The sequence below is a fragment of the Oncorhynchus clarkii genome, unplaced genomic scaffold, assembly GCF_045791955.1.
Source record: "Oncorhynchus clarkii lewisi isolate Uvic-CL-2024 unplaced genomic scaffold, UVic_Ocla_1.0 unplaced_contig_3756_pilon_pilon, whole genome shotgun sequence".
Classification (NCBI taxonomy): Eukaryota; Metazoa; Chordata; class Actinopteri; order Salmoniformes; family Salmonidae; genus Oncorhynchus; species Oncorhynchus clarkii.
The window spans coordinates 1-27,685 of NW_027258898.1; the positions used below are offsets into that span (position 1 = coordinate 1).

A 27,685-nucleotide genomic window follows, 5' to 3' on the forward strand; every position below is an offset into this window, starting at 1 on the left:
TACTGTGCAGCCGTCTTCATCGACCTGGCCAAGGCTTTCGACTCTGTCAATCACCGTATTCTTATCGGCAGACTCAATAGCCTTGGTTTTTCTAATGACTGCCTCGCCTGGTTCACCAACTACTTTGCAGACAGAGTTCAGTGTGTCAAATCGGAGGGCATGTTGTCCGGACCCCTGGCAGTCTCACAGGGTTCAATTCTCGGGCCGACTCTCTTCTCTGTATATATCAATGATGTCACTTTTGCTGCGGGCGATTCCCAAATCCACCTCTACGCAGACGACACCATTCTTTATACTTCTGGCCCTTCCTTGGACACTGTGCTAACTAACCTCCAAACGAGCTTCAATGCCATACAACACTCCTTCCGTGGCCTCCAAATGTTCTTAAACGCTAGTAAAACCAAATGCATGCTTTTCAACCATTCGCTGCCCGCACCCGCCAGCCCGACTAGCATCACCAACCTGGACGGTTCCGACCTAGAATATGTGGACAACTATAAATACCTAGGTGTCTGGCTAGACTGTAAACTCTTCTTCCAGACTCATATTAAACATCTCCAATCAAAAATCAAATCTAGAATCAGCTTTCTATTTCGCAACAAAGCCTCCTTCACTCACGCCGCCAAACTCACCCTCGTAAAACAGACTATCCTACCGATCCTCGACTTCGGCTATGTCATCTACAAAATAGCTTCCAACACTCTACTCAGCAAACTGGATGCAGTCTATCACAGTGCCATCCGTTTTGTTACCAAATCACCTTAGACCACCCACCACTGTGACCTGTATGCTCTAGTCGGCTGGCCCTCGCTACATATTCGTCGCCAGACCCACTGGTTCCAGGTCATCTATAAGTCTATGCTAGGTAAAGCTCTGCCTTATCTCAGTTCACTGGTCACGATAACAACACCCACCCGTAGCACACGTTCCAGCAGGTATATCTCACTGATCATCCCCAAAGCCAACACCTCATTTGGCCGCCTTTCATTCCAGTTCTCTGCTGCCAGTGACTGGAATGATTTGCAAAAATCGCTGAAGTTGGAGACTTTTATTTCCCTCACCAACTTTAAACATCAACTATCTGAGCAGCTAACCGATCGCTGCAGCTGTACATAGTCCATCTCTAAATAGCCCACCCAATCTACCTACCTCATCCCCATACTGTTTTTATTTGATTTACTTTTCTGCTCTTTTGCACACCAGTATCTCCACTTGCACATCATCATCTGCTCATTTATCACTCCAGTGTTAATCTGCTAAATTGTAACTATTCGCTCCTATGGCCTATTTATTGCCTACCTCCTCAAGCCTTTTGCACACACTGTATATAGACTTTCTTTTTTCTACTGTGTCATTGATTTGTTTGTGTTATTGGCTTGTTTATTGTTTACTCGATGTGTAACTGTTGTTGTTGTCTGTGTCACACTGCTTTGCTTTATCTTGGCCAGGTCGCAGTTGCAAATGAGAACTTGTTCAACTAGCCTACCTGGTTAAATAAAGTTGAAATAAAAAATAAATTTTAAAAACTTGTTTTTGAAAAAAGCACTTTTTTTGTGTCCAATAAAATAACTTCAAATTGATCAGAAATACAGTGTAGACATTGTTAACGTTGTAAATGACTTTTGTAGCTGGAAACTGCTGATTTTTTTTATTTTAATGTTTTTATCTACATAGGTGTACAGAGACCCATTATCAGCAACCATCACTCGTGTGTTCCAATGGCACGTTGTGTTAGCTAATCCAAGTTTATAATTTTAAAAGGCTAATTGATCATTAGAAAACCATTTTGCAATTATGTTAGCACAGTTGAAAACTGTTGTTCTGATTAAAGAAGCAATAAAACTGCCCTTTAGACCAGTTGAGTGTCTGGAGCATCAGCATTTGTGGGTTCGATTACAGGCTCAAAATGGCCAGAAACAAAGAACTTTCTTCTGAAACTTGTCAGTCTATTCTAAGAAATTAAGGCTATTCCATGCGAGAAATTGCCAAGGAACTGAAGATCTGGTACAACGCTGTGTACTACTCCCTTCACAGAACAGCGCAAACTGGCTCTAACCAGAATAGAAAGAAGAGTGGGGGGCCCCGGTGCACAACTGAGCAAGAGGACAAGTACATTAGTGTCTAGTTTGAGAAACAGACGCCTCACAAGTCCTCAACTGGCAGCTTCATTTAATAGTACCCTCAAAACACAAGTCTCAACGTCAACAGTGAAGAGGCGACTCTGGGATGCTGGCCTTCTAGGCAGAGTTCTTCTGTCCAGTGTCTGTGTTCTTTTGCCCATCTTAATATTTGTTTAATTTTTTATTGGCCAGTCTGAGATATGGCTTTTTCTTTGCAACTCTGCCTAGAAGTTCAGCATTCCGGAGTCACCTCATTAACAATGTCTACACTGTATTTCTGATCAATTTGATGTTATTTTAAATGGACAAAAAAATGTGCTTTTCTTTCAAAAACAAGGACATTTCTAAGCGACCCCAAACTTTTGAACAGTAGTGTAATTACAAATTATTTGTAAACTGCAAATTAACTGCAAGAAGCCCAAACAGATATATTGAAATATAACGTACTTTCAAACCTTGCTTATCACATGTCTCTATTATTCGTGGAAATAATTGGGAACAGATTTACCAAATTAAAATCAATTGAAGCTGATTTCTTGGTATTCAGAAAACTTGGGATGCCAAAGAAAAGCACAGAATTTGGCTCGCAGGCTGCCAGTTGGGGAACCCTGGTCTAGTGGTAATTCTGCTGCCCCCTGGATCAAATGATAGTGAAGGCAGCAGTTTGATCCCCTGTTCCACCACTCACTCTCCACTATATCCCTGTCATCTATTTCATCTGTTTTAATACATCAATAAATCTTCAAAATACACTTAAAATATATATTTTTAAAGAAAAAGTTTCACTAAAATGTTTGTATAGAAAGTCAATTAACAAATTCATACCTCATCAGTTGTTGATCATCAATTGTTTAATTGAACTAAATGTACAAGCCAAACAGTGATCAACTAAATAACAGTCCATCCCAGTGCATTGTCCATCAATACAAGAAAATAGAAAACAATTAAGCATTTGTTAAAAACTGATCTTTACACAATATGTATGGCATTTTATGGTAAAAATCTACCATGTGGTAGAACCATCACCTATTTTAGTTATTGAGCTGCATAGTCATGAACAGTTGTAATTTAGTAGACTGAGTTGGCATTGCAGTCCAGTACAGAAGAGAGCAATGTGGAATACTTCACCACACAGCTGAAAGCAGTATAAAACAAGTGGTCTCGCTAGTAAAACATTGAAAAAAGCATTCTATTAATATGGCAGATGTAGAGAGAAAACATGTTTTATTTCTCAGGTATGAAAACATTAAATGGTAGAATGTTTGTTTTATTTTCAGGCATGAAAAAGATGGTGATTGTTAATTTATTATGCCCTCTTTGCCTTTTAGGCTAAACAACAAGTGGTCTTAAATGCATGGTGCCTAGATAGTTAGGCCGTGCCTTGAATATGGAAATATAATGGCTCAGTAGAACATTTATTTTCATTGCACCTGCACCAGTAGAGCAAATATTTTTCACATTTACAGTGCACCACCCACACACAAAAAAACTCTTAACATTTAATTCAGTTGAACTTAGAGAAAAACACTGACTGCTATAGTTCTCTGTATGACAGACATATATGGATCCTTGACTGATCCAGGGGTCGAATTACAGGTTGCGGGGCACCATAACATATTAGATATATTTACATGGGTGCCTCCATAAGCATTAAATATATACAGATCAAAAATATAAACACAACATGCAACAATTTCAAAGATTTTACTGAGTTACAGTTTATATCAGGACAGCAGTCAATTGAAATGAATGAATTAGGTCCTAATCTATGGATTTCACATGACTGGGAATACAGATATGCATCTGTTGGTCACAGATACCTTGGATCAGAAAACCAGTCAGTCTCTGGTTTCACCACCATTTGCCTCATGCAGCGCGACACATCTCCTTCACATAGAGTTGATAAGGCTATGGAATGTTGTCCCACTCCTCTTCAATGGCTGTGCAAAGTTGCTGGATATTGGCAGGAACTGGAACACACTGTCATACACGTAGATCCAGAGCATCCCAAACATGCTCAACAGGTGACATGTCTGGTGAGTACGCAGGACATGAAAGAACTGGGAAATGTTCAGCCTCCAGGAATTGTGTACAGATCCTTGCGACATGGGGCCGTACATTATCATGATGAAACATGAGGTGATGGCGGCGGATGAATGGCATGACAATGTGCCTCAGAATCTTGTCACGGTATCTCTGTGCATTCAAATTGCCATCGATAAAATGCAGTTGTGTTCGTTGTCTGTAGCTTATGCCTGCCCATACCATAACCCCACCGCCACCATGGGGCTTTCTGTCCACAACGTTGACAGCAGCAAACCGCTCGCTCACATAACGCCATACCTGTGGTCTGTGGTTGTGAGGCCGGTTGGACGTACTGCCAAATTCTCTCAAATGACTTGAGGCTTATGGACATTAAATTCTCTGGCAACAGCTCTGGTGGACATTCATGCAGTCAGCATTCCAATTTCATGCTCCCTCAAAACATGAGACATCTGTTGCATTGTGTTGTGTGACAAATCTGTACATTTTGGAGTTGCCTTCTATCGTTCCCAGCACAAGGTACACCTGTATAATGATCATGCTGTTTAATCAGCTTCTTGATATGCCACACCTGTCAGGCAGATGGATTATCTTGGCAAAAGAGATATGCTCACTAACAGGGATGTAAACAAATTTGTGCACAAAATTTGAGAGAAATAAGCTTTTTGTGCAAATGCACCATTTCTGAGATCATTTATTTCAGCTCATGAAACATGGGACCAACACTTTACATGTTGCATTTATATTTTGTTCAGTGTGTTAACTTTATTCAGACACTATTTTTAGTTTTGAACCCTGAAATGGGCATTTATTCCTGCAGTACAACAGTGTGTTTCAGGATGGACTTGTTCACATGGCGGTGCATTTCTTGGGAGAGCTTGTGTCTGCATTTGCCTTCTGTCTGATGCTTTCTGTTGAAAGAAAGAAAAAGGAAACTTCTTTGTTCATTCAAGTTGACCTACGGGCTACGGACCATTACTGGTAGAGATGATAAAAGATGGTCAAACCAGCATTTAATGTACTTATGTAATTAATAAGCACAATATCAGTGGTGGAAAAAGTACTAAATTGTCATTCTTGAGAAAAGTACAAGTAAATACTATACATCAAATTCCTTATATTAAGCAAACCAGACGATACAATTCTCTTGTTTTTTAAATTTACGGAGAGCCAGGGGCACACTCCAAAACTCAGACATAATAGTGAGTTCGCCAGAAAAGTGGCAGTAGGGATGAAAACCTGTTATATTGGTAATTGAATTGGATTATATTGCTGTCCTACCTGAGCACTCAAAATGTGACCAGTGCTTTTGGGTGACAGGGAAATGTATGGGAGTAAAAAGTACATATTTGCTTTAGGACTGTTTTAGAATAAAACTAAAAGTTGTCAACAATATAAATAATAAAGTAAAGTTCAGATACCCTTTCAAAGTACAGAAATACAGCCAGTGTGATGCATCCTCTTATGATGCAAAATGCATCTTACCGGCTGTATTTCTCTACTTATATATCATGAAAACTTCATTGCTGACATGCAAAACATTTTTGGACTATATCAACAATGGGCTAATGAAACAAATACCAAAAGATTGAAGTACTACTTAAACTACTCTAAGTATTTTTACTTAGTTACTTTACACCACTACATAATATGCTCAAAGCTTTTGGACAACTACCTCCCCCAGGCTAGACAGCAGTGTGGTCTAGAGGGAAGCTGGGCAGTGTTCAGTAGGCATGAAATGACTGACAATGATTGGACAGTACAGTCCGATAAGAACATCCATTGTTGTTTTTTATTTAAAAAAATGCTATTCGCCCATTGTGCCCTGGTGCTCAGGTTCGAATACCTGATGGGTGTTGACTCCCGTCCCCCGTTCCATTGACTCACCAGCTAGGTCGGTCCTGGAGATCCCCGTCAGTCCCTCATACAAGCCTTTGATTGGGTTCTCCCCTGCGATGACTACTCCATGCAGCCAGATCAGCAACATACGGTGCCCATGCTCCTTGAAGCTCTTTGTACCTAACATATGTGAATGTCATAAGAGACTTATATAAAATAGGTGGGCTACAATAAGGACAGTTCTGGGCTTAAGTGCCTTGCTCAAGGGCACAAGGGCAGGATATGGTACCTGGGATCTGTCAATTAACCCTCTAGGTTGAACCAGCAACCCTCTGGCTACTGGTCAGCCTCTCTCACCTAAAGGCTACCTGTCCGCCCAGGCTGCTAACTCCTTAGGCTCTTTGGTGTTTACAGATCTGAAGGAATCATATGAATGTAAGCAATATGGCGGAAACGCCCTTAAAATCAGATAGAAAGCTAGATGGAAAGTTGAATTTTCACTTAGACCTATGTGATTGCTTCAGATCTGAAAACAACGAGCTAGGCTCTGGGGGTTATTTCTAGACCAAGCCAACACTTCACCTGTCCACTGCTGCTCTATGGAGCGTATGTGGGCATCCGTGAAGCCCCAGTGTTGTGCGAGACTCTTCCACTCCCCGCGGGACAGGTCTTTGGTGGCCAGCCTCCACGTGACAGAGCGCAGGTGCTGGGTCTCCACCTGGTGGTCCTGCTTAAAGCTCAGCTGCTTCCCCAGCCACGAATCATCATCGCTGATCACGTTGTCCTGGTACACAAATAAAGGGTGTGTGTTTGAGATTGACTGCATTGCAGTTGAGCTGCGAAGCAGACTGATATTTAATTCTGAAATTCCAAAACACTCATTCCGGAATCGTGATGATCTGGTACAGCTGCGAAGACCTAAAGTAGTCGATCTCAACATGAACAAAGTAGAGCTGCAGGCGCGTTTAAATATGAACCTACCTTTTCCCACTTGTAAAACCGGTCTGCTTTGATGATCATGTCCACTAAGATGACATGGTTTCCTCTGGCTGCCACCTCCAGAGAAGTCTTCCCCTGCTGAGAGTACCAACACACAGCCACAACACTGGATTCAATATGACATACAGTACATCACCTGGGCCGTGTGTCCAGTTCATTAGCACTACTTCACCTGGGTCCAGATCATTAGCACTACTTCACCTGGGTCCAGTTCATTAGCACTACTTCACCTGGGTCCAGATCATTAGCACTACTTCACCTGGGTCCAGTTCATTAGCACTAATTCACCTGGGTCCAGTTCATTAGCACTACTTCACCTGGGTCCAGTTCATTAGCACTACTTCACCCGGGTCCAGTTCATTAGCACTAATTCACCCGGGTCCAGTTCATTAGCACTAATTCACCTGGGTCCAGTTCATTAGCACTACTTCACCTGGGTCCAGTTCATTAGCACTACTTCACCCGGGTCCAGTTCATTAGCACTAATTCACCCGGGTCCAGTTCATTAGCACTACTTCACCCGGGTCCAGTTCATTAGCACTACTTCACCCGGGTCCAGTTCATTAGCACCAATTCACCTGGGTCGTGGGTCCAGTTCATTAGCACTAATTCGGGGAGAAACAGTGAAATGAGAGGTACTACCTAAACGTATCTAATAAGCAATACTTGTTGTTGTTTTCTGTTGCAAAATGCTTTTCTCCGGTGTGCTCTGATTAACAGGATCCTGGCATAGTCTTCAGACTGGAATTAAATAATGCTTGAGCCCTTTAAACACACTTTAACGGGAATAGGGGAAATTATTTCATTAATCCAGTGAGCCCATGAGATGTTAACCTAGTCTCAGGACTATTACTCACAGGAGGAAGCATCTGCTGTGCCAGACTGATGAGATATGAAAATGGAAGCTTTCTTAGAAATTGTGTTTAAGTGTGTTGGGAATTCTGATGTTAAATGTTTGTATTATATGATATGAGTTATTTTAATACACAGCATTGTTTCCAATGCAATTTTACCATCAAGGAAAATAAAGTTGACATTATTGAATTTTTATTGCAAGTGTGACTGTCAGTGAAACACGTTATCTGTATTGATACGATTTAGATACCATATCTTCAGTGATTGATACCCTCAATGAGTTGTCCAACCACATTGGAATTTAGATAACCTCTTGAAATGCGTTTTATCCACGCGTTATTAACAATCCATTACAACTCCCACATACAGGCGTTCTTGTTTGCTGCGCCATGTTTTAATGGATCACTTCACTTCTAAAGGTAAATAAAAAACCAGATAAAAAAATTACCCTTTAAAATTAGATTAAATCAAATACCTTATCCAGTAGTTTGAGGTTAACCCCAGCTATGAGGATCATCTCAGCGATGTCCTGTCTTCCATGCTCTGCTGCGATGTGCAGGGCTGTCTGGAGCCTCTGTAATGAAGGAGGTAGAGAGGGAAGGGAGAAAGAACGAGAGAGTGAGACAGAAAAAGAGGGGAAAAAAAGAGATGAATTAGGTCATTAGTGTTACAAGTGTTATGGCAGTATACTGTACAGAAGCCTTCTGTTCTATGGTCTTTACCTCAATGATAATGTGCACAACTTCAAACACAGATCACGCAACACGATGACTCAGAATCGATACAGACACTAAGCAACACGATGACTCAGAATCGATACAGACACTAAGGTACACGATGACTCAGAATCGATACAGACACTAAGGTACACGATGACTCAGAATCGATACAGACACTAAGGTACACGATGACTCAGAATCGATACAGACACTAAGGTACACGATGACTCAGAATCGATACAGACACTAAGGTACACGATGACTCAGAATCGATACAGACACTAAGGTACACGATGACTCAGAATCGATACAGACACTAAGGTACACGATGACTCAGAATCGATACAGACACTAAGGTACACGATGACTCAGAATCGATACAGACACTAAGGTACACGATGACTCAGAATCGATACAGACACTAAGGTACACGATGACTCAGAATCGATACAGACACTAAGGTACACGATGACTCAGAATCGATACAGACACTAAGGTACACGATGACTCAGAATCGATACAGACACTAAGGTACACGATGACTCAGAATCGATACAGACACTAAGGTACACGATGACTCAGAATCGATACAGACACTAAGGTACACGATGACTCAGAATCGATACAGACACTAAGGTACACGATGACTCAGAATCGATACAGACACTAAGGTACACGATGACTCAGAATCGATACAGACACTAAGGTACACGATGACTCAGAATCGATACAGACACTAAGGTACACGATGACTCAGAATCGATACAGACACTAAGGTACACGATGACTCAGAATCGATACAGACACTAAGGTACACGATGCACCATTGACCTAACAAATCATTGAATGCATTGTATAGAATGTTTCCATACAGTAAGGTGTTTACTGTAACGCCCAGAGAGTGGAAACATTACTCACATTGTCAGATATGTCCAGATCACATTCAGCGTCTATTAGCAGCCGTACCACCTCGGTGTGATTGTGGAGCACGGCGGTGTGAAGAGGGGATGTGTGTTGCTGTTCAAAACACAAGGTAAAATTAGATACACATTGATGGTTACCACATACAGATGCCACGTAAATAATAATAATAAGTTATACTTGTAGAGCGCTTTTCATTATGCAAGAATAATCTCAAAGTGCATAAAATGAAATATAAACTAGGAAATACAGTAAAGACATTTAAAAAATATATAACAATATCATGAAAACAACAATAGGAGTCTAGGAACGAGGCTAGTCCAGCCGACAGAGATGAGTCTTAAGGCCTGCTTTAAATGCACCAACAGTCTGAGGAACAAGGAGGTGTAATGAGTTCGCACTCAAAAAGACGTTGCATAAATCTTATTTCATTATTCACTGTGTTTTATAATGGTCACTGCATCAGGGATAACTTACACAGACAGGTATTCAGTAAGAACCCATTACACCTCTTTGTTTGTCTGAATTGGCAGGTTTTACACACCAGCCAAGCTTCTGGGGGAGTGCGATGGTTCTCTTTTGATTAGTGGTACGTGGGAGGAAAAGGCCTGTTGTACTGTAGCTTGTGGTCTTGTTTCAGACACAAACTAAAACAAAGATCTATGGAGAGAACCTATTCTGCACTGAGGCACTGAAAAAACACCTTTTGTGTCTTGGGCGGATCCAGTGGTCTAAGCTGCTGCCTCCAGGACCCTACTGCTGCAGCATGGGTTTACAACTAGCATGTCAGAACACCTGTTTATTGACTCTCTCTATCCAATACAACAAACATATGAGACGAGTGGGACTGTCCTACTCCTTAAAAAATAAAATAAATAAAACACTTACTGAAAACATCAATATAGGACATGCACTAAATTATACAACAAATGTGGCACCAATTCTCTGAGTAGGAAAAAGTTAGGAAAAAGAGAAAGTGGAGAAGACATGGTGCAGATGCTGAACCCTACTGGTGTATTCTGAGCTGTTGGGCTTAACTAAAAGACCTGGCTGTTCACTATTGTAATTTGAAAGAGGAGCTAACCAAGTTGCAATAAGTGCTACCAACTATTCCTACAGGGGAGCTAACCGATGCACAAACTAGTGTAGCATGTACAGTATGGTTAAAGGTTGGTTGCATACTCACGCCATCCACCGTGTCTGTGTTGACGCCCGCCTCCAGCAGCAGACTGGTTTCCCTCTCAAAGCCGTGCTGGGCCACGTAGTGGAGGGCATTCATATTCTTCTGCACAGACAACAACATAGTGGGACAGGTCACAGTTCAGACTCACTAACGTACCTCTCAGTCTTACACATTAGTTGGCACTTTGACATTATACATCTATCCATCCAATTATCTATCTATCCAATTATCTATCCATCCAATTATCTATCCATCCAATTATCTATCCATCCAATTATCTATCCATCCAATTATCTATCCATCCAATTATCTATCCATCCATCTCAGATTCAGTCTTAAATGTAAGTGTGATAATCAGGTACTACTTTAAACTAATTACAATTGACTTAAAGTCTTTATAAACTCTTTGACATATTTAGATGCTTTAGAAATCATGTATTATCATCCATGCCTGTCTCTGCAAGGGTTTTAACATCATTGTCTTGGAAGAGAAGGTCCCAGTCAGTGCATAGGAAGCACACACTTCTAGGTGGTCCTCTGTCCATACGTTTACAGCTATATGAATATATAGATGAATGCTCTATAAAGCCTTTATGAGTTATAGTTAATTGAAAGTTGACCCTTACGTTTGTCAGCGCGTTGACATTACAGCAGGCCTCCAGCAGTAGTTTGACACATTCATAGTGACCTCCATCAGAGGACAGGTGCAGAGGTGTCAGTCCGTCCTGGAGAACCAAATATCACGTCACAACAGGCCTCCATCAGCTTTACATTCTATCAACAGAATAGGGAATAATCAACCATATAAAATAGAACAAGTAGCAGTAACCCTAATTGTTATTATAGTGAAATAGAATTAGTTATTTCCTGGCAAAATAAAGGTTTAGAAGCAAAACATAAATTAATAGTAAACTATTTTTTCTCATCATTATCCATATAAAGTGAAGCAGGAACCACGACAGCTAAAAGGCATTGAATATAAAATGTAGTTTCTGGGCTGCTTTTAACCCTACACCACACCTGACAGTGACAATATGTTCTTTACTCACTATGTTTCTCTCGTCAATGTCCACTCCTGTCTCAACTAACTTCTGCAGGACCTCGTTATGTCCATGCTTGGCTGCTAGATGGATGGCCATGTTTTCATCCTATACAATATATAAAAACACAAAGACATCATGCTATATTTACATGATAACATGTTACAAACACACACGAAAAGTAATGTAAACGCATTTTCCAAAGGTGTTTAAAGTTGATGTTTACTCTCTCACTACTGTAACACTAGCCTAATCATGTATTAACCTATAAGTGTGTATGTGTGCACGTGTGTCAACGTCTGAACCTACCTTATCCTTGAGGCCGTGAGTGCAGCCCATACCGATGAGGAACTCAACCACCTCTAGTTGTCCATGTTCTGCAGCCAGGTGAAACGCTGTCTTCCCAGACTGACAGTAAAACAGGGAGTGAGGGATTAACTAGAAGAAGACAGTAACAGTAATGACAACATCACAGCATGACCAAATGACACTAATGACAATATGACCAAATTACAGTATGAAAGTATTGACAGTATGGAATAACAGTGTCTTCTGTTCTGCCCCAAGCAGGGCTCAAACTAATAACCTCCTGCACAAACACACAAGCCAACTGTTTTAGCCAACAGAGCAAGGGACTAGTCTGTCACTCTGTAAGCGACAGTTGGCTGTTGGGGGTGGGGCTTGATGTCACTGATGTCCAGCCAACATGCGACAAGCAGGTTTGACATCCTAGTAAACACATCCAACATGGCACAGGATAAATAATAGGAAGCATAGTAAACCCTCAAGGTATCTGTTGTGCACAGAGGGTGGTGATACTGCATCAATCAAATTCTTAAAGTAAACAAGATTTTTTAAATTGTGTCATCAATTTCCCTTGTAAATCCTGTAACCAGGCAGGGTTGAGACTAAAGCACACACAGGGAGAGTATAAGGAAAGCCCTAGGACAGTACTGGGAAAGTACTGGGAAAGGAAAGCACTCCCAGGAAAATACAAGTTCAAGGAATTTGCTATGAAAGGTCTTTGGAAGAACTAGGAAAGTGCAGAAAGCGTGCTAGTGAAGAACCGGTAATGTGGTGTGGGGCAGTCACATTGTCCACCCTGTCCAGCAGTACATCCTCTACTAGGTCCTCCATGATGAACTCCAGCACTCTGCTATGACCCCGCTGGGCGGCACAGTGCAGCAGGCCCAGACCATTCTGACAGAGAGACGGATACATAACATATTATAAGTCTTATTATAATACAAAAATGAATTGTAAGACAGAAATGACTGAAAGCCGCCTCAAGTGGTGTGATCTGGAAGACTTGCTGTCACGTTCACTGTCTTCAAACTCCCTGTCATAGATGAGCCAAGGAGCAGCGTGCATGTAATTCCACATCTTTAATAAAGTGAAACCTTCACAACAAAAAACAGGTAAACAGAAACCGAACGTGACGCAACCGTGGAGCACACAAACACACACAGAAAATAAATAATTACCCACAACATTAAGTGGGAAAAGGCTGCCTAAGTATGATTCCCTATCAGAGACAATGATAGACAGCTGCCTCTGATTGGGAACCACACTTGGCCAAAAACAAAGAAATAGAAAACATAGAATGCCCACCCAAATCACACCCTGACCTAACCAAATAGAGAAATAAAACGTCTCTAAGGTCAGGACGTGACACTTGCCCCAAACCTAGTAAGATGGAGTACATTTGTCAATGGCCTATGCTCCTCATAGGAGCCAAAGGCTTAAGTCAAGTCAGTCAGTAAATTATTATGACATAAATTAACTTACAGAGCACTATATTTGCAAGCTTTAAAGGCGTAATATGTAGAAATTGTTCCGCCATTGCCTGGATGCTAAAATGTTTGTGAATGTTATTTTTCAAATTAAACTCTTTATGACAATGTATCATTCTTTGAGGGTCTAATTACACCATAACACACTGGTCTGACACAACCCTGCAAAACACAGTATGCTGGCTTGCAAAGTGATGTGTAATTTTTTGAAGAATCCAGCCAGAGTAAGGATGTCCAAAATTGACTGCTGGGGTAGAGAAGTTTGATTAATGAGACCTAAATCATCTAAACTGGAACAGCCATCTCAGTAACTGGTGCAATAAGTCCAACTACTAACAGATTGGGTTAGTTCAGAAAAATGTAGCATAAGATTAATCAACAATTCTGAGAACAAACCTGCAGGGAAATATGAAGATGATTGGTTTTGAGCAAACATGAATTTGTAATTTTACTCAACAAGCTTGTTCAAATTCAGCTAACTTCGAGCAGTATTTGTTGAGTGAACAAACTTGAACACATCAGCTCAACTTCTTGTCATTTTGAAGTCCAGCCAACACAGAGTACCCCTGATTAAGCAATTGGTTAAGTTGGCTTTTCTTTTGTGTGCATAGGTGTGAATACAAACAGCATATTGTTTGCCTGAATTACACAAGCTATGACTAGTTACAATTAGACACAATTGTAGAATAGACACAATTAAAAGACTAAAACATGAAGGTAATTGCATGATGTAGTTCTATCCGCGTTTTTACATCATTGGGGGTAGGATCCGTTCCATTGAATTGGGTCAATTCATGTAATTAATTGTATAACTTACTTTGTTTTCACAGTTGAGCTTTGCGCCAGAGGCCACGAGGATCTGTAGGATCTTGAGGCGACCGAACCAGGCTGCCAGCAGCAGAGGATTCATACCAAACTGAGAAGGGACAGCATGTTGTAGAAATAGAATGAACACACATTTTCTAAGTATCTGCTGCTGTTCACTTTACTCACCCTCTTCTGGACTCGCAGCCGATTTGATCTCCATGATTATGTAGCCTACATCTCTGCCTCATATATAATATGTGCCTTCAGAAAGTATTTTCCCCTTGACTTATTCCAAATGTTGTTTTAAAGCCTGATATTCAACATGGATAAAATTGTTGCTTTTTTCACCCATCTTAACACAATACCCCATAACGACAAAGTGAAAACATGTTTTTAGAAAGTGTTGCTAATTTATTGTTAATTAAATACAAAAATATCAAATGTACATAGGTGTTCACACCCATGAGTCAATACATGTTAGAATCACACCTGAGAACACATGGATTGTACAATATTTGCACATTATTATTTGAAAGATTCTTCAAGCTCTGTCAAGTTGATTGTTGATCATTGCTAGACAGCCAGTTTCAAGTCTTTCCATAGATTTTCAAGCCGTTTTAAGTCAAAGCTGTAACTACAGTAGGCCACTCAGGAACATTCAATGTTGTCTTGGGAAGCAACTCCAGTGTATATTTGGCCTTGTGTTTTAGGTTATTGTCCTGCTGAAAGGGGAATTTGTCTCTGTGTCAAGTGTGCTCCCTCTCAGGCCTCTAGGTCATCAGGCTGCTCGTTATGGCGCACACCTGTCACCATCGTTACGCGCACCTGCGTGTCGTAAATATGATCTGGTGCAACCAATTACCTTCAGAAGTCACATAACTAGTTAAATAAAGTCCACCTGTGTGCAATCTAAGTGTCACATGATCTGTCACGTGATCTCAGTATATATACACCTGTTCTGAAAGACCCCAGAGTCTGCAACTACACTAAGCAAGCGGCACCATGAAGACCAAGGAGCTCGCCAAACAGGTCAGGGACAAAGTTGTGGAGAAGTATAGATCAAGGTTGGGTTATACAAAACTATCTGAAACTTTGAACATCCCACAGAGCACCATTAAATCCATTATTAAAAAATGGAAAGAATATGTCACCACAACAAACCTGCCAAGAGAGGGCTGCCCACCAAAACTCATGGACCAGGCAAGGAGGGCATTAGTCAGACAGGCAACAAAGAGAACAAAGATAGGAAGGAGCTGCAAAGCTCCACAGCGGCGATAGGAGTATCTGTCCATAGGACCACTTCAAGCAGTACACTCCACAGAACTGGCAAAAAAAGCCATTGCTTAAAGAACAAAAATAAGCAAACACGTTTGGTGTTTGCCAAAAGGCACGTGGGCGACTCCCCAAACATATGGAAGAAGGTACTCTGGTCAGATGAGACTAAAATTGAGCTTTTTGGCCATCAAGGAAAACGCTATATCTGGCGCAAACCCAACACCTCTCATCACTCTGAGATACTAAACGATATCATAACCGCCATCGATAAAAGACAGTACTGTGCAGCCGTCTTCATCGCCCTGGCCAAGGCTTTCGACTCTGTCACTCACCGTATTCTCATCGGTAGACTCAACAGCCTTGGTTTCTCAAATGACTGCCTCACCTGGTTCACCAACTACTTCTCAGATATAATTCAGTGTGTCAAATCGGAAGGCCTGTGGTCCAGACCTCTGGCAGTCTATGGGGGTACCACAGGGTTCAATTCTCGGGCCGACTCTTTTCTCTGTATATATCAATGATGTCGCTCTTGCTGCGGGTGATTCCTTGATCCACCTCTACGCAGACGACACCATTCTGTATACTTCTAGCCCTTCTTTGGACACTGTGTTAACAAACCTCCAAACGAGCTTCAATGCCATACAACACTCCTTCTGTGGCCTCCAACTGCTCTTAAACGCTAGTAAAACTAAATACATGCTCTTCAACCGATCGCTGCTCGCACCCGCTCGCCCGACTTGCGTCATTACTATGGACAGTTCTGACTTAGAATATGTGGACAACTACAAATACCTAGGTGTATGGCTAGACTGTAAACTCTCCTTCCAGACTCATTAAGCATCTCCAATCCAAAATTAAATCTAGAATCTATTTCACAACAAAGCCTCCTTCACTCACGCTGCTAAACATACCCTCGTAAAACTGACTATCCTACCGATCCTCGACTTTGGCGATGTCATCTACAAAATAGTCTCCAACACACCAACTCAGCAAACAGGATGCAGTCTATCACAGTGCCATCCGTTTTGTCACCAAGCCCCATATACCACCCATCACTGCGTCCTGTATGCTCTCATCGGCTGGCCCTCGCTACATATTCGGCTGACCCACTGGCTCCAGGTCATCTATAAGTCTTTGCTAGGTAAAGCTCTGCCTCATCTCAGCTCACTGGTCACCATAACAACACCCACCCGTAGCACACGCTCCAGCAGGTGTATCTCACTGGTCATCCCCAAAGCCAACAACTCCTTTGGCCGCCTTTCCTTCCAGGTCTCTGCTGCCAATGACTGGAACGAATTGCAAAAATCGCTGAAGTTGGAAACTTATGTCTCCCTCAATAATTTTAAGCATCAGCTATCTGAGCAGCTTACCAATCACTGCAGCTGTACACAGCCCATCTGTAATAGCCAATCCAACTAACTACCTCTTTTGCACACCAGTATGTCTACTTGCACATCATCATCTGCACATCTATCACTCCAGTGTTAATTTGCTAAATTGTAATTACTTCACTACTATGGCCTATTTATTGCATTACCTCCTTACTCCATTTGCACACACTGTATATATATATTTCTATTGTGTTATTGATTGTACTTTTGTTTATCCCATGTGTAACTCTTATTTTTTGTTGCACTGCTTTGCTTTATCTTGGCCAGGTTGCAGTTGTAAATGAGAACTTGTTCTCAACTGGCCTACCTGGTTAAAACATTTTTTAAATAACCATGTTTTTTTATCGGCAGGGACTGGGAAACTTGTCAGAATTGAAGGAATGATGGATGGCACTAAATACAGGGAAATTCTTGAGGGAAACCTGTTTCAGTCTTCCAGAGATTTGAGAGGTTCACCATCCAGCAGGACAATGGCCCTAAGCATACTGCTAAAGCAACACTCGAGTGGTTTAAGGGGAAACATTTAATTGTCTTGGAATGGCCTAGTCAGAGCCCAGACCTCAATCCAATTGAGAATCTGTGGTATGACTTAAAGATTGCTGTATACCAACGGAACACAACCAAATTGAAGGAGATGGAGCAGTTTTGCAAAACTCCCAGTGGCAAGATGTGCCAAGCTTATAAAGACATATCCCAAGAGACTTGCATCTGTAATTTCTGCAAAAAGGTGGCTCTACAAAGTTTTGACTTGAGGGGGAATAGTTATGCACGCTCAAGTTCTGTTTTTTTGTCTTATTTCTTGTTTGTCTCACAATAAAAAATATTTTGCAGCTTAAAAGTGGTAGGCATGTTGTGTTGTGTTCACTCTGTCATGTAGGTTAGTATTGTGGAGTAACTACAATGTTGTTGATCCATCCTCAGTTTACTCCTATCGCAGGTATTAAACTCTAACTGTTTTATAGTCACCATTGGCCTCATGGTGAAATCCCTGAGTGGTTTCCATCCTCTTCGGCAACTGAGTTAGGAAAGATGCCTGTATCTGCTCAAAAGGATATTCAATGTCTGCTTTTTTTATTTTATTTCTCAAAGCCCTTCTTTGCTAGGCATTAGAACATGTCCTTGGTCTTTGTCATTGAATCTGTGTTGGAAATTCACCGCTCGACTGAGGGACCTTACATATAATTGTATGTGTGGGGTAAAGAGAGAAGGTAGTCATTCAGAAATCATGTTAAACACTATTATTGCACCATGCAATTGATTATGTGACTTGTTCAGCACATTTTTACTCCTGAATTTATTTAGGCTTGGCGGTTGAATACTTATTGACTCAATACATTTCAGCTTTTATTTTTTTTAATTAATTTGTAAACACTACTAAAAACATAATTACACATTGACATTATGAGGTATTGTGTGTAGTAGGCCAGTGACACAATCTCAATTGAATACATTTTAAATTCAGGCCGTAACACAACAACATTTGGAAAAAGTCAAGGGGTGGGAATACCTTTTGAATGTAATGTATACAGTGCAATCGGAAAGTATTCAGACCACTTTACTTTTTCCAAATGTTGTTATGTTACAGCCTTATTCTAAAATGGATGAAATACTTTTTCCCTCATCAATCTACACACAATATCCCATAATGACAAAGAAAAAAATGGGCTTTAGAATTGTTTTCAAGCTATGAGACTCGATATTGAGCTCAGGTGCATCCCGTTTCCATACAACTTGATTGGAGTCCACCTGTGGTAAATTCAACTTATTGGACATGATTTGGAAAGGCACACACCTGTCTATGTAAGGTCCCACAGTTGACAGTGCATGTCAGAGCAAAAATTTTCCATAGCCCTCCGAGACAGGATTGTGTTGAGGCACGGATCTGGGTAAGGGTACACCAAAAAAATTCTGCAGCATTGAAGGTCCCCAACAACAAGGTGGCCTCCATCATCCTTAAATGGAAGAAGTTTGGAACCACCAAGACTCTTCCTAGAGCTGGCCACCCAGCCAAACTGAGCAATCGGGGGAGAAGGGCCTTGGTCAGGGAGGTGACCAAGAACCCGATGGTCACTGACAGAGCTTCAGAGTTGCTCTGTAGAGATGGGAGAACCTTCCAGAAGGACATCTCTGCAGCACTCCAACAATCTGGCCTTTACGGTAGAGTGGCCAGACGGAAGCCACTCCTCAATAGAAGGCACAAGACAGTTAACTTAGAGTTTGCAAAAAGGCACCTAAAGGACTCTCAGACCATGAGAAACAAGATTCTGTGGTCTGATGAAAACAAGATTGAACTCTTTGACCTGAATGCCAAGCTTCACGTCTGGAGGAAACATGGCACCATCCCTACGGTGAAGCATGGTGGAGGCAGCATCATGCTGTGGGGATGTTTTCAGCGGCAGGGACTGGGAGACTAGTCAGGATCAAGAGAAAGAATAACGGAGCAAAGTACAGAGAGATCCTTGATGAAGAGCGCTCTAGAGCGCTCAGGACCTCAGACTGGGGTGAAGGTTCACCTTCCAACAGGTCATCGACTCCAAGCACATAGTCAAGACAACGCAGGAGTGGCTTCGGGCAAATCTCTGAATGTCCTTGGGTGGCCAAGCCAGAGCTTAGGCTTGAACCTAATCTAACATCTCTGGAGAGACCTGAAAATAGCTGTGCAGCGACGCTCCCCATCCAACCTTACAGATATTGAGAGGATCTGCAGAGAAAAATGGGAGAAACTCCCCAAATATAGGTGTGCCGAGCTTGTAGCGTCCTACCCAAGAAGTCTCAAGGCTGTAATCGCTGCCAAATGTGCTCCAACAAAGTACTGAGTAAAGGGTCTGAATACTTATGTAAATGTGATATTTCAGTTTATTTCAAAATGTAAAGAAACCTGTTTATTCTTTGTTATTACAGGCTATTTTGTGTAGATTGAAAAGGAATTAAAACAGTTTCATCCATTTTAGAATAAGGCAGTAACGTAATGAAATGTTTAAAAAGTCAACGGGTCTGAATATTTTGTAGGTTCATTTAGAATGTAGGCTACAACCTTGTCTGTTGTAATTAAGAACATTGCAGCAGCACAAGCAGGACACAGTCAACACATTGCAGTGGCAAAACACATGAAATCACCATTTAGACTGCCTGTCTGTGTCTTACTTGTGTTTGGTGAAATATTCATCACAGTCATTATAATGCCAGTGTCCTGAGACAAAGGGTGTTTACTGTGTGTGTGCATACGTGTGTGTGTGCGCGCATACGTGTGTGTGTGTGTGTGTGCGGGTGTGTGCGAGCATGCACTTTTGTGTGTGTCTGTGCAGAGAACCAGACAAGAAACACTGAGTAAGGTCATTTCTACGACCCCCCACATCTACGCTGATGAATATGAAGGGGTCTCTAACTGTTACCTCATTATACACCCAAATTAACTGCATTACAGAGACAGAGTTGTCTCAAGGGCTCATAAACAAAGGTGGGATGTTATGAGCAATTTTATGCACAGTTCATTAGAAAATGCAGATCATGGCTGAGTAACTGCAATAAACTTTGTGAGGCCATAGCCCACAATAAAATACTGTCTGTATGAGTGTGTGTTTGTGAGTGTGAGTGTAAGCATGAGTGTGAGTGTGAGCGTGTGTGTGTACCTACACTGTCCTCCACATCCACCTCATTATTATGGTCTAGTAACAGACGTAGAGCCTGCTCGTTCCCAGCCCCTGCCGCCCAGTGCAGCGCTGTACGGCCTTTCTGTGGAGAGCGAGAGGAGGAAGAGAGAGAAAACATAATGAGAATGGTGAGAGAGGAGGAGAGAGAAACAACACGATAGAGAGGAGAGAGAAACAACACGATAGAGGAGAGAGAGAGAGAAACAACGCGATAGAGAGAGAGAGAGAAACAACGTGATAGAGAGGAGAGAGAAACAACGCGATAAAGAGGAGAGAGAAACAACACGATAGAGAAACACGATAGAGAGGAGAGAGAAACAACACGATAGAGAGGAGAGAGAAACAACACGATAGAGAAACAACACGATAGAGAGGAGAGAGAAACAACACGATAGAGAGGAGAGAGTAACAACACGATAGAGAGGAGAGAGAAACAGCACGATAGAGAGGAGAGAGAAACAGCACGATAGAGAGGAGAGAGAAACAACACGATAGAGAGGAGAGAGAAACAACACGATAGAGAGGAGAGAGAAACAACATGATAGAGAGGAGAGAGAAACAACACGATAGAGAGGAGAGAGAAACAACACGATAGAGAGGAGAGAGAAACAACACGATAGAGAGGAGAGAGAAACAACACGATAGCGAGGAGAGAGAAACAACACGATAGAGAGGAGAGAGAAACAACACGATAGAGAGGAGAGAGAAACAACACGATAGAGAGGAGAGAGAGAGGAGAGAGAAACAACACGATAGAGGAGAGAAACACGATAGAGAGGAGAGAGTAACAACAGCAGAACATATCGAGGGGATGGCGAAATACATTTGAATGTGAAATGCTTTTGATGTGTTTTTAGTGTGTAGCTGTTCTTTCATATTATTGTTTTACAGCCGCAAACCAAATCGCCCAATGTAGGACAATAAAGTGTTCTGAATCAGAATGAAATAAAACACAACAATAATGTAGGCATGAAAGGTGGTTTATCTGCAGTGGACGTGAGCATGCAGATAAAGAAGCTTGAGGTAGACAGAAGCTCTCTCCCTTTCCACTGGAACAGATACAGTAACAGCTCTGAAAGGTTATGTAAAGTCTAGGTTAAGATACTTCCACTATATAACCACATAGACAGCTTCATACTTTCATGATCCCTGCAGGGTAATTCAGTTCATCACAACACAGAGAAGAAAACATAAGTTGCATGCTATATTTTACTGCAAAAAACCCCAAACACTTTTATTATGCAACTTATTTGCAAGAACATTGAGTGAGAAACAGTTAACGACCTAGCGGTGAAACCTTGGGCCATGCTAGCCAAGAGAAACAAGTCGGATGGTGTTATTTCACCACAGTGAGGTGAAATCCGGGTCATATCCTTTTCCCGGGACAACAAGATGCTGGTTTCCTTTTCTTCAAAGCACAAACGGCAGGAACAAAGCTACAGCTGCTAAAGCGTTGGCAGTGGCAGTGTGGCACTGACTGACTGGCATTGACTCTGTCAGATCAAATCCTTCCTGGGTATTTGCACTGTGGTTTACTAATGGGAATTAGTACAGCTTAGTATACGTTTTGTGGAATTAGTAGAAGTTCTTGTGAACTCACTTTCAGTCAGGTTTCAAGACAACAATAGTCATTATCATGAAAAACATGCATAGCATCCCGTATTCAATTGACAGTGGTAAACTATTGTGTGTAAGTGTGTGTGCATGCGTGCATATGTGTGTGTATCTGCCAACGACTGTGACTGTGTGTGTATGCTCTCCAATCCCGTACATGCACTCACTTTGTTTTTGGCCTTGATGTCCACTCCTTTCTTCATCAGCTCCCGCATTTTGTCCGTGTCATTCCTCTTTGCTGCATCGTGGAACTCCTTCTCCGACCGGAGCACTGTGAACAGACATGGGCCATGGAAAGGAGGATGGGAGAAACAGGAACAAGCGTCAGGCTCTCTCTGTTCACAAGGAGGGGGCAGGTAGCCTAGTGGTTAGAGCGTTGGGGGGGGCCAGTAACCGAAAGGTTGCGATATCAAATCCAAGAGGTGACAAGGCAAATATCTGTCATTCTGTCCCTGAACAAGGTAGTTAACATACTGATCCCAGGCTGCCATTGTAAATCTTATCTCTTAAATATCTATCCAATGGATTTTGTGATGTATGGATCACTGCCTCAGCCATGGATTGATCTGTCAAATGTATTTATTTGCTTTCATGTTGATGCCTGTCTTTTTTCTTACCCCCCCTTTTCTTCCCCTTGCGTCCTCTAAACCTCAGAGTCACGCGTCCTCCAAATCAACCGCACTTCTTAACACCCACACGCTTAACCCAGAAGCCAGCCACACCAATGTGTCAGAGGAAACACCGTTCAACTGACGACCGAGGTCAGCCTGCAGGAGTCGCTAGAGCGCGATGAGCCAAGTAAAGCCCCCCCCCCACAGCCAAAACCCTCCCCTAACCCGGACGACGCTGGACCTGGGATCGAACCCAGGTCTGTAGTGACGCCTCTAGCACTGCACCTGTCACGGTCGTTGTATGGAGGAGACCAAGGCGCAGTGTGGTAAGCGTACATACTTATTTTAATGGAAGAACAAACACTGAACAAAACTAATACAAAACAACAAAAACAAACCGTGAAGCTGTTATGGCTAGAGCAGACAGGCAACTAAACATAGACTAATAACCCACAAACTACCCAAGGAATATGGCTCCCTAAATATGGTCCCCAATCAGAGACAACGATAAACAGCTGCCTCTGATTGAGAACCAATCTAGGCAACCACAGACATATAAACACCTAGACTTACAAAAACCCCTAGACAATACAAAAACTAAACGGACCCTCGCTGCGTGGATCAGCGTGGACTGGGGACCGTTGCCGGAGGCTCCGGACTGGGTACCGTCGCCGGACGCTCCGGACTGGGTACTGTCATCGGACGCTCTGCACTGCCAAGGCGCACTGTAGGCCTGGTGCCGGCACTGGTGGTACCGGGCTGGGGACACGCACCTCAGGGCGAGTGCGGGGAGGAGGAACAGGACGTACTGGACTGTGCAGGCGCACTGGAGGTCTGGAGTGTAGAGCTGACAACCCATCCTGGTTGGATGTTTATTTTCAGCCTGAAAATGCAGGGCGCTGGCACAGGGCGCTGGCACAGGGCGCTGGCACAGGGTGCACTGGTCTGTGCAGACTCACCAGAGACATAGTGCGCAGAGCCGGCACAGGATATCCTGGTCCAAGGAGGTATACTGGAGACCAGGAGCGCTGTGCCGGCACCTTCCTTCCTGGCTGGATGCCCATTCTAGCCCGGCCAATGCGAGGAGCTGGAATAGAGCGCACAGGGCTATGAACGCGAAATGGAGACACCGTGCGCATCTCTGCATAACACGGTACGTGACCAGTCTCATGCTCCCCACAGTAAGCACGAGGAGTTGGCTCAGGTCTCCAACCTGACTTAGGCAATCTCCTCGTGTGCCCCACCCAATAAAATCTTGGGGCTGCCTCTCGGGCTTCCGTGCTAGCCGTGTCCCCTCGTATCGTCGTCGTTCCTCCTGTGCTATCTCCACCTGCTTCCATGGCAGAGTCTTGTCCCCAGCCATTACTTCCTCCCAGGACCATGTCTTCCACTCCTCTTTCTCCCGGGTCCAGGATGTCCACTCCTCTTTAGCACACTGCTTGGTCCTTTTTTGGTGGGTTCTTCTGTCACACTCATTGTATGGAGGAGACCAAGGCGCAGTGTGGTAAGCGTACATACTTATTTTAATGGAAGAACAAACACTGAACAAAACAACAAAAACGAACCGTGAAGCTGATATGGCTAGTGCAGACAGGCAACTAAACATAGACTAAGAACCCACAAACTACCCAAGGAATATGGCTACCTAAATATGGTCCCCAATCAGAGACAACGATAAATAGCTGCCTCTGATTGAGAACCAATCTAGGTAACCACAGACATATAAACACCTAGACTTACAAAAAACCCTAGACATACAAAAAACCCTAGACATACAAAAAACCCTAGACATACAAAAAACCCTAGACAATACAAAAAACCCTAGACATACAAAAAACCCTAGACAATACAAAAACTAAACAAACCACCCTCGTCACACCCTGACCTAACCATAATAATAATAAATAATAAATATAAAGAAAACAAAGATAACTAAGGTCAGGGCGTGACAGCACCACTCGGGAGGCCTGATGTCTGTCTTTCTATAGACTGTGGTAATACTGTAGGGCCAACAGATTGAATTCCAATCATAGGCTGAATTCCAAATTGAACCCTATTCTCTACGTAGTGCACTACCTTTGACCAGGGCCTATAAGTAATGCACTATACGGGTGACATTTGAGAAGCAGCCATAGCCTGGATGAATGAACGGCCATCAGCAGGTCCCTAAGGCCCTGTTCTCACTCAGGTTGGCAACTGATGTAGCCTGAAACACATTTGACACAGTGGTTGTGATACAGATGATATTTATTTTGTGATACAACAGACAGTTTGTCTACACAAAAACGTTCATACAACCATTGTGCCATAATTTTTTAGGGCGCAGAAAAGACTCTATGTTGTTGCATCAGCGTTGTGCCCGATGGGTTGTCCATCACTGGTACAACTGCAGTATGTATGTGCCTATAAGAGCCATAGCTGCCCGTCGTTTCACCTCCCAGGAACTTTTTAATGGTTAAATCAACATTGGGGAAAACATCAATGTAGAACTCTCACTACATTCCCACTTTGCCTACACAACATACTGGATATGGCAAACATGTGAGGGCAACTGAACTGTTTCTATATTGATAACTGTGATTTGGTCTGTGTAGTCTTCCTACTGTATTCATGAAGTGGCTTAGTGCTGATCTAGAATCAGTTTAGTCCTTTAATCACAATTAATATGATTATATGGAAAGGGGGGAACTGGTCCTAGATCAGAACTCTTACTCTGAGACTCTTTATGACTACAGACGCTGGTTTCTCTTATGAGACAACATTGACAGACTGGTTGAGACTGACCTAGATCGGTCTATCCCGGAGGTTATATGCTTGTACTATGGACAACATTGCCAGGCCTACATCAAACGGTACATTGAGCATTACAAGTCAGAAAACTAGTGCAACCAGTGGAGGCTGCTGAGGAGAGGACGGCTCATAAAAATGGCTGAAACGGAGTAAATGGAACGGCACTAAACACATGGAAACAATGTGTTGGATGTATTTGGTACCATTCCACCCATTCCGCTCCAGCCATCACGAGTCTGTCCTCCCCAATTAATGCTCCACCAACCTCTTATAAGTGCAATGATAAACTAGCGCAAAAACAACAGCTAAACACCTCACCACTAGACCAGGGTTCCCAAACTAGGTCCTGCTAATATTCTATAAGTGGTGCAGGAGCTCAAGCAGTAGAACATTTGAGGTGCTGGTATTCAGCTCCAGCGATCTGATGCCCAAGTCAAGCACTACTACAATATAATATTTCAGAAGTAATGCAAATCAAAAGGCTATGGTTTCATCCTATAAGGAGGAACCATATGAGCCCTGTCATGCAGGCCGACAACCATCACATTGCAATATAACATAGCCTAGTATTTGAACTTTCTTCAGTTCATGGTAGCTCTTATCAATTAATCAGTAATTCTGACTAAATCTGTTCTGATACAGTGTCCGCGCGTGCAATAACCTGCTAAAGGCAGGCTGCCTAGACTAGTACAGTATATAGGCCAGATGAGCAGAGTAGGCATAACAAAAACCAATACATACAGCTATTCCGTTAGTAATGAGAGAATTACAAATTCTTACAGATATCATCCTCTGAAACCAGATCGTCCTCCATTCTGTCAGTGATTCCAAAACGGCACTGATTCAGTTGATTTCATTTTTTTGTCGTAATCCGCGATCTGATTCCCATCAAATAGTCGATTATCTGGATCCAGCGATTCTACTATGCAGTCAAAGTGCCGCACACATCCGGGTGTTGAGTGTTGAGCGCAGAGGGACCAGCCCACATTCATTGCCTATCATTTAGATATGAGAGAGAACAACTGGAACGATCTATCATCTCAGATCGCAATAATATTTAGCCTGTAATGCTGCGCATAGATGTAAACTAGGCTTTCTGCCTCACATAAAGCCTTATAATACTGTATTATGGCGCCTAATGTGTGTAGCCCAATAACTATATTTTTTTGTGTTTTAAACCAGCTTGGTTGTTATTTATTACGCAGTATATATTCTTACAAGTCATTATAGTTCATGATCTATAAAACATCATACAGACTTTAATAACCACTTATGAGTGGTTATGGACGCATATAGTCAGTGTCTTAACACATAAAGTATGTTATGATAAAGCATTATAGGTAGGTACTTCATAGAAAGTTTAACCGAATATAATTTAATTGAGAAAAAATGTTGAAACCCTGCACTGTTTGCTCATAGCTGACACAATCACATTTCTTGGGAAATCTACTCTCTCATCTTATGGCAAACACATCTCCGCCTTCTGTATCAATGGGGCCAGAGAGAGAACAGTCAATAAGAAACCCCAGACTGTTTGCTCATAGCTGACAATACTGAAACTAAAGAAAAATCTTTGCCAGTCATCATGTATTCCACAAGAGGGAGACATCTCTAAGCAATTCCTTACGATGTAGGTATCTGCCGTTTGAAGTAGCCAGTATGTATCTCTTATCACACTATACTTGCATTCTCATGTTTCTTTAACTCCCATCGTATTTATCTGTTGTTGATTATGGTGATAGTATTTATCAAAGTGCAACTGCTACTACTCTTAAACCTTTGGATGCCATCTACCATAGTGCCCTTCGTTTCATTACAGGTAACAGTTTTGATACTCATTACTGCATCTTGTATCATCTCATCTAACTTTGGTGTTGAAGTATAGACACCTGATTTGTGATGTTTTATTTGTGCTTCCCATGACTGTGTTTTTGTATTCTAATGTTTATATACAGTACCAGTCAAAAGTTTGGACACAGTTACTCATTCCAGGGTTTTTTCTTTATTGTTTTGTATTGTACATTGTAGAATAATA

At 42.2% G+C, this 27,685-nt stretch overlaps 1 protein-coding gene across 1 annotated transcript; it reads right to left on the bottom strand.

Moving 5' to 3' along the window:
* Positions 1 to 4,825: 4,825 nt before the first annotated feature.
* On the bottom strand, positions 4,826 to 26,576 carry LOC139399028 (ankyrin repeat and death domain-containing protein 1A-like). The gene is made up of 15 exons (XM_071144665.1): positions 26,431 to 26,576; positions 22,417 to 22,520; positions 20,619 to 20,717; positions 14,330 to 14,428; positions 12,812 to 12,919; positions 12,029 to 12,127; positions 11,729 to 11,827; positions 11,306 to 11,404; positions 10,683 to 10,781; positions 9,494 to 9,592; positions 8,332 to 8,430; positions 6,984 to 7,079; positions 6,585 to 6,786; positions 6,051 to 6,182; positions 4,826 to 5,074 (listed from the first exon to the last, which is right to left on the bottom strand). The coding sequence occupies exons 1-15, from the start codon at positions 26,462 to 26,464 to the stop codon at positions 5,013 to 5,015; spliced, it is 1,530 nt and encodes a 509-aa protein (XP_071000766.1). The 5' UTR covers positions 26,465 to 26,576; the 3' UTR covers positions 4,826 to 5,012.
* Positions 26,577 to 27,685: the final 1,109 nt, after the last annotated feature.

Bases quoted from the DNA above. Each gene is read 5' to 3' on its own strand.
- LOC139399028 (XM_071144665.1), bottom strand. From the start codon at position 26,464: ATGGAGGACGATCTGGTTTCAGAGGATGATATCT. The intron at 11,405-11,728 runs GTGAGTAAAGAA...TTGGTTCTCCAG, and splicing joins ACATTGACGAGAGAAACATA to GACGGACTGACACCTCTGCA. The intron at 8,431-9,493 runs GTGAGTAATGTT...CCTTCATTACAG, and splicing joins ATCTGGACATATCTGACAAT to AGGCTCCAGACAGCCCTGCA.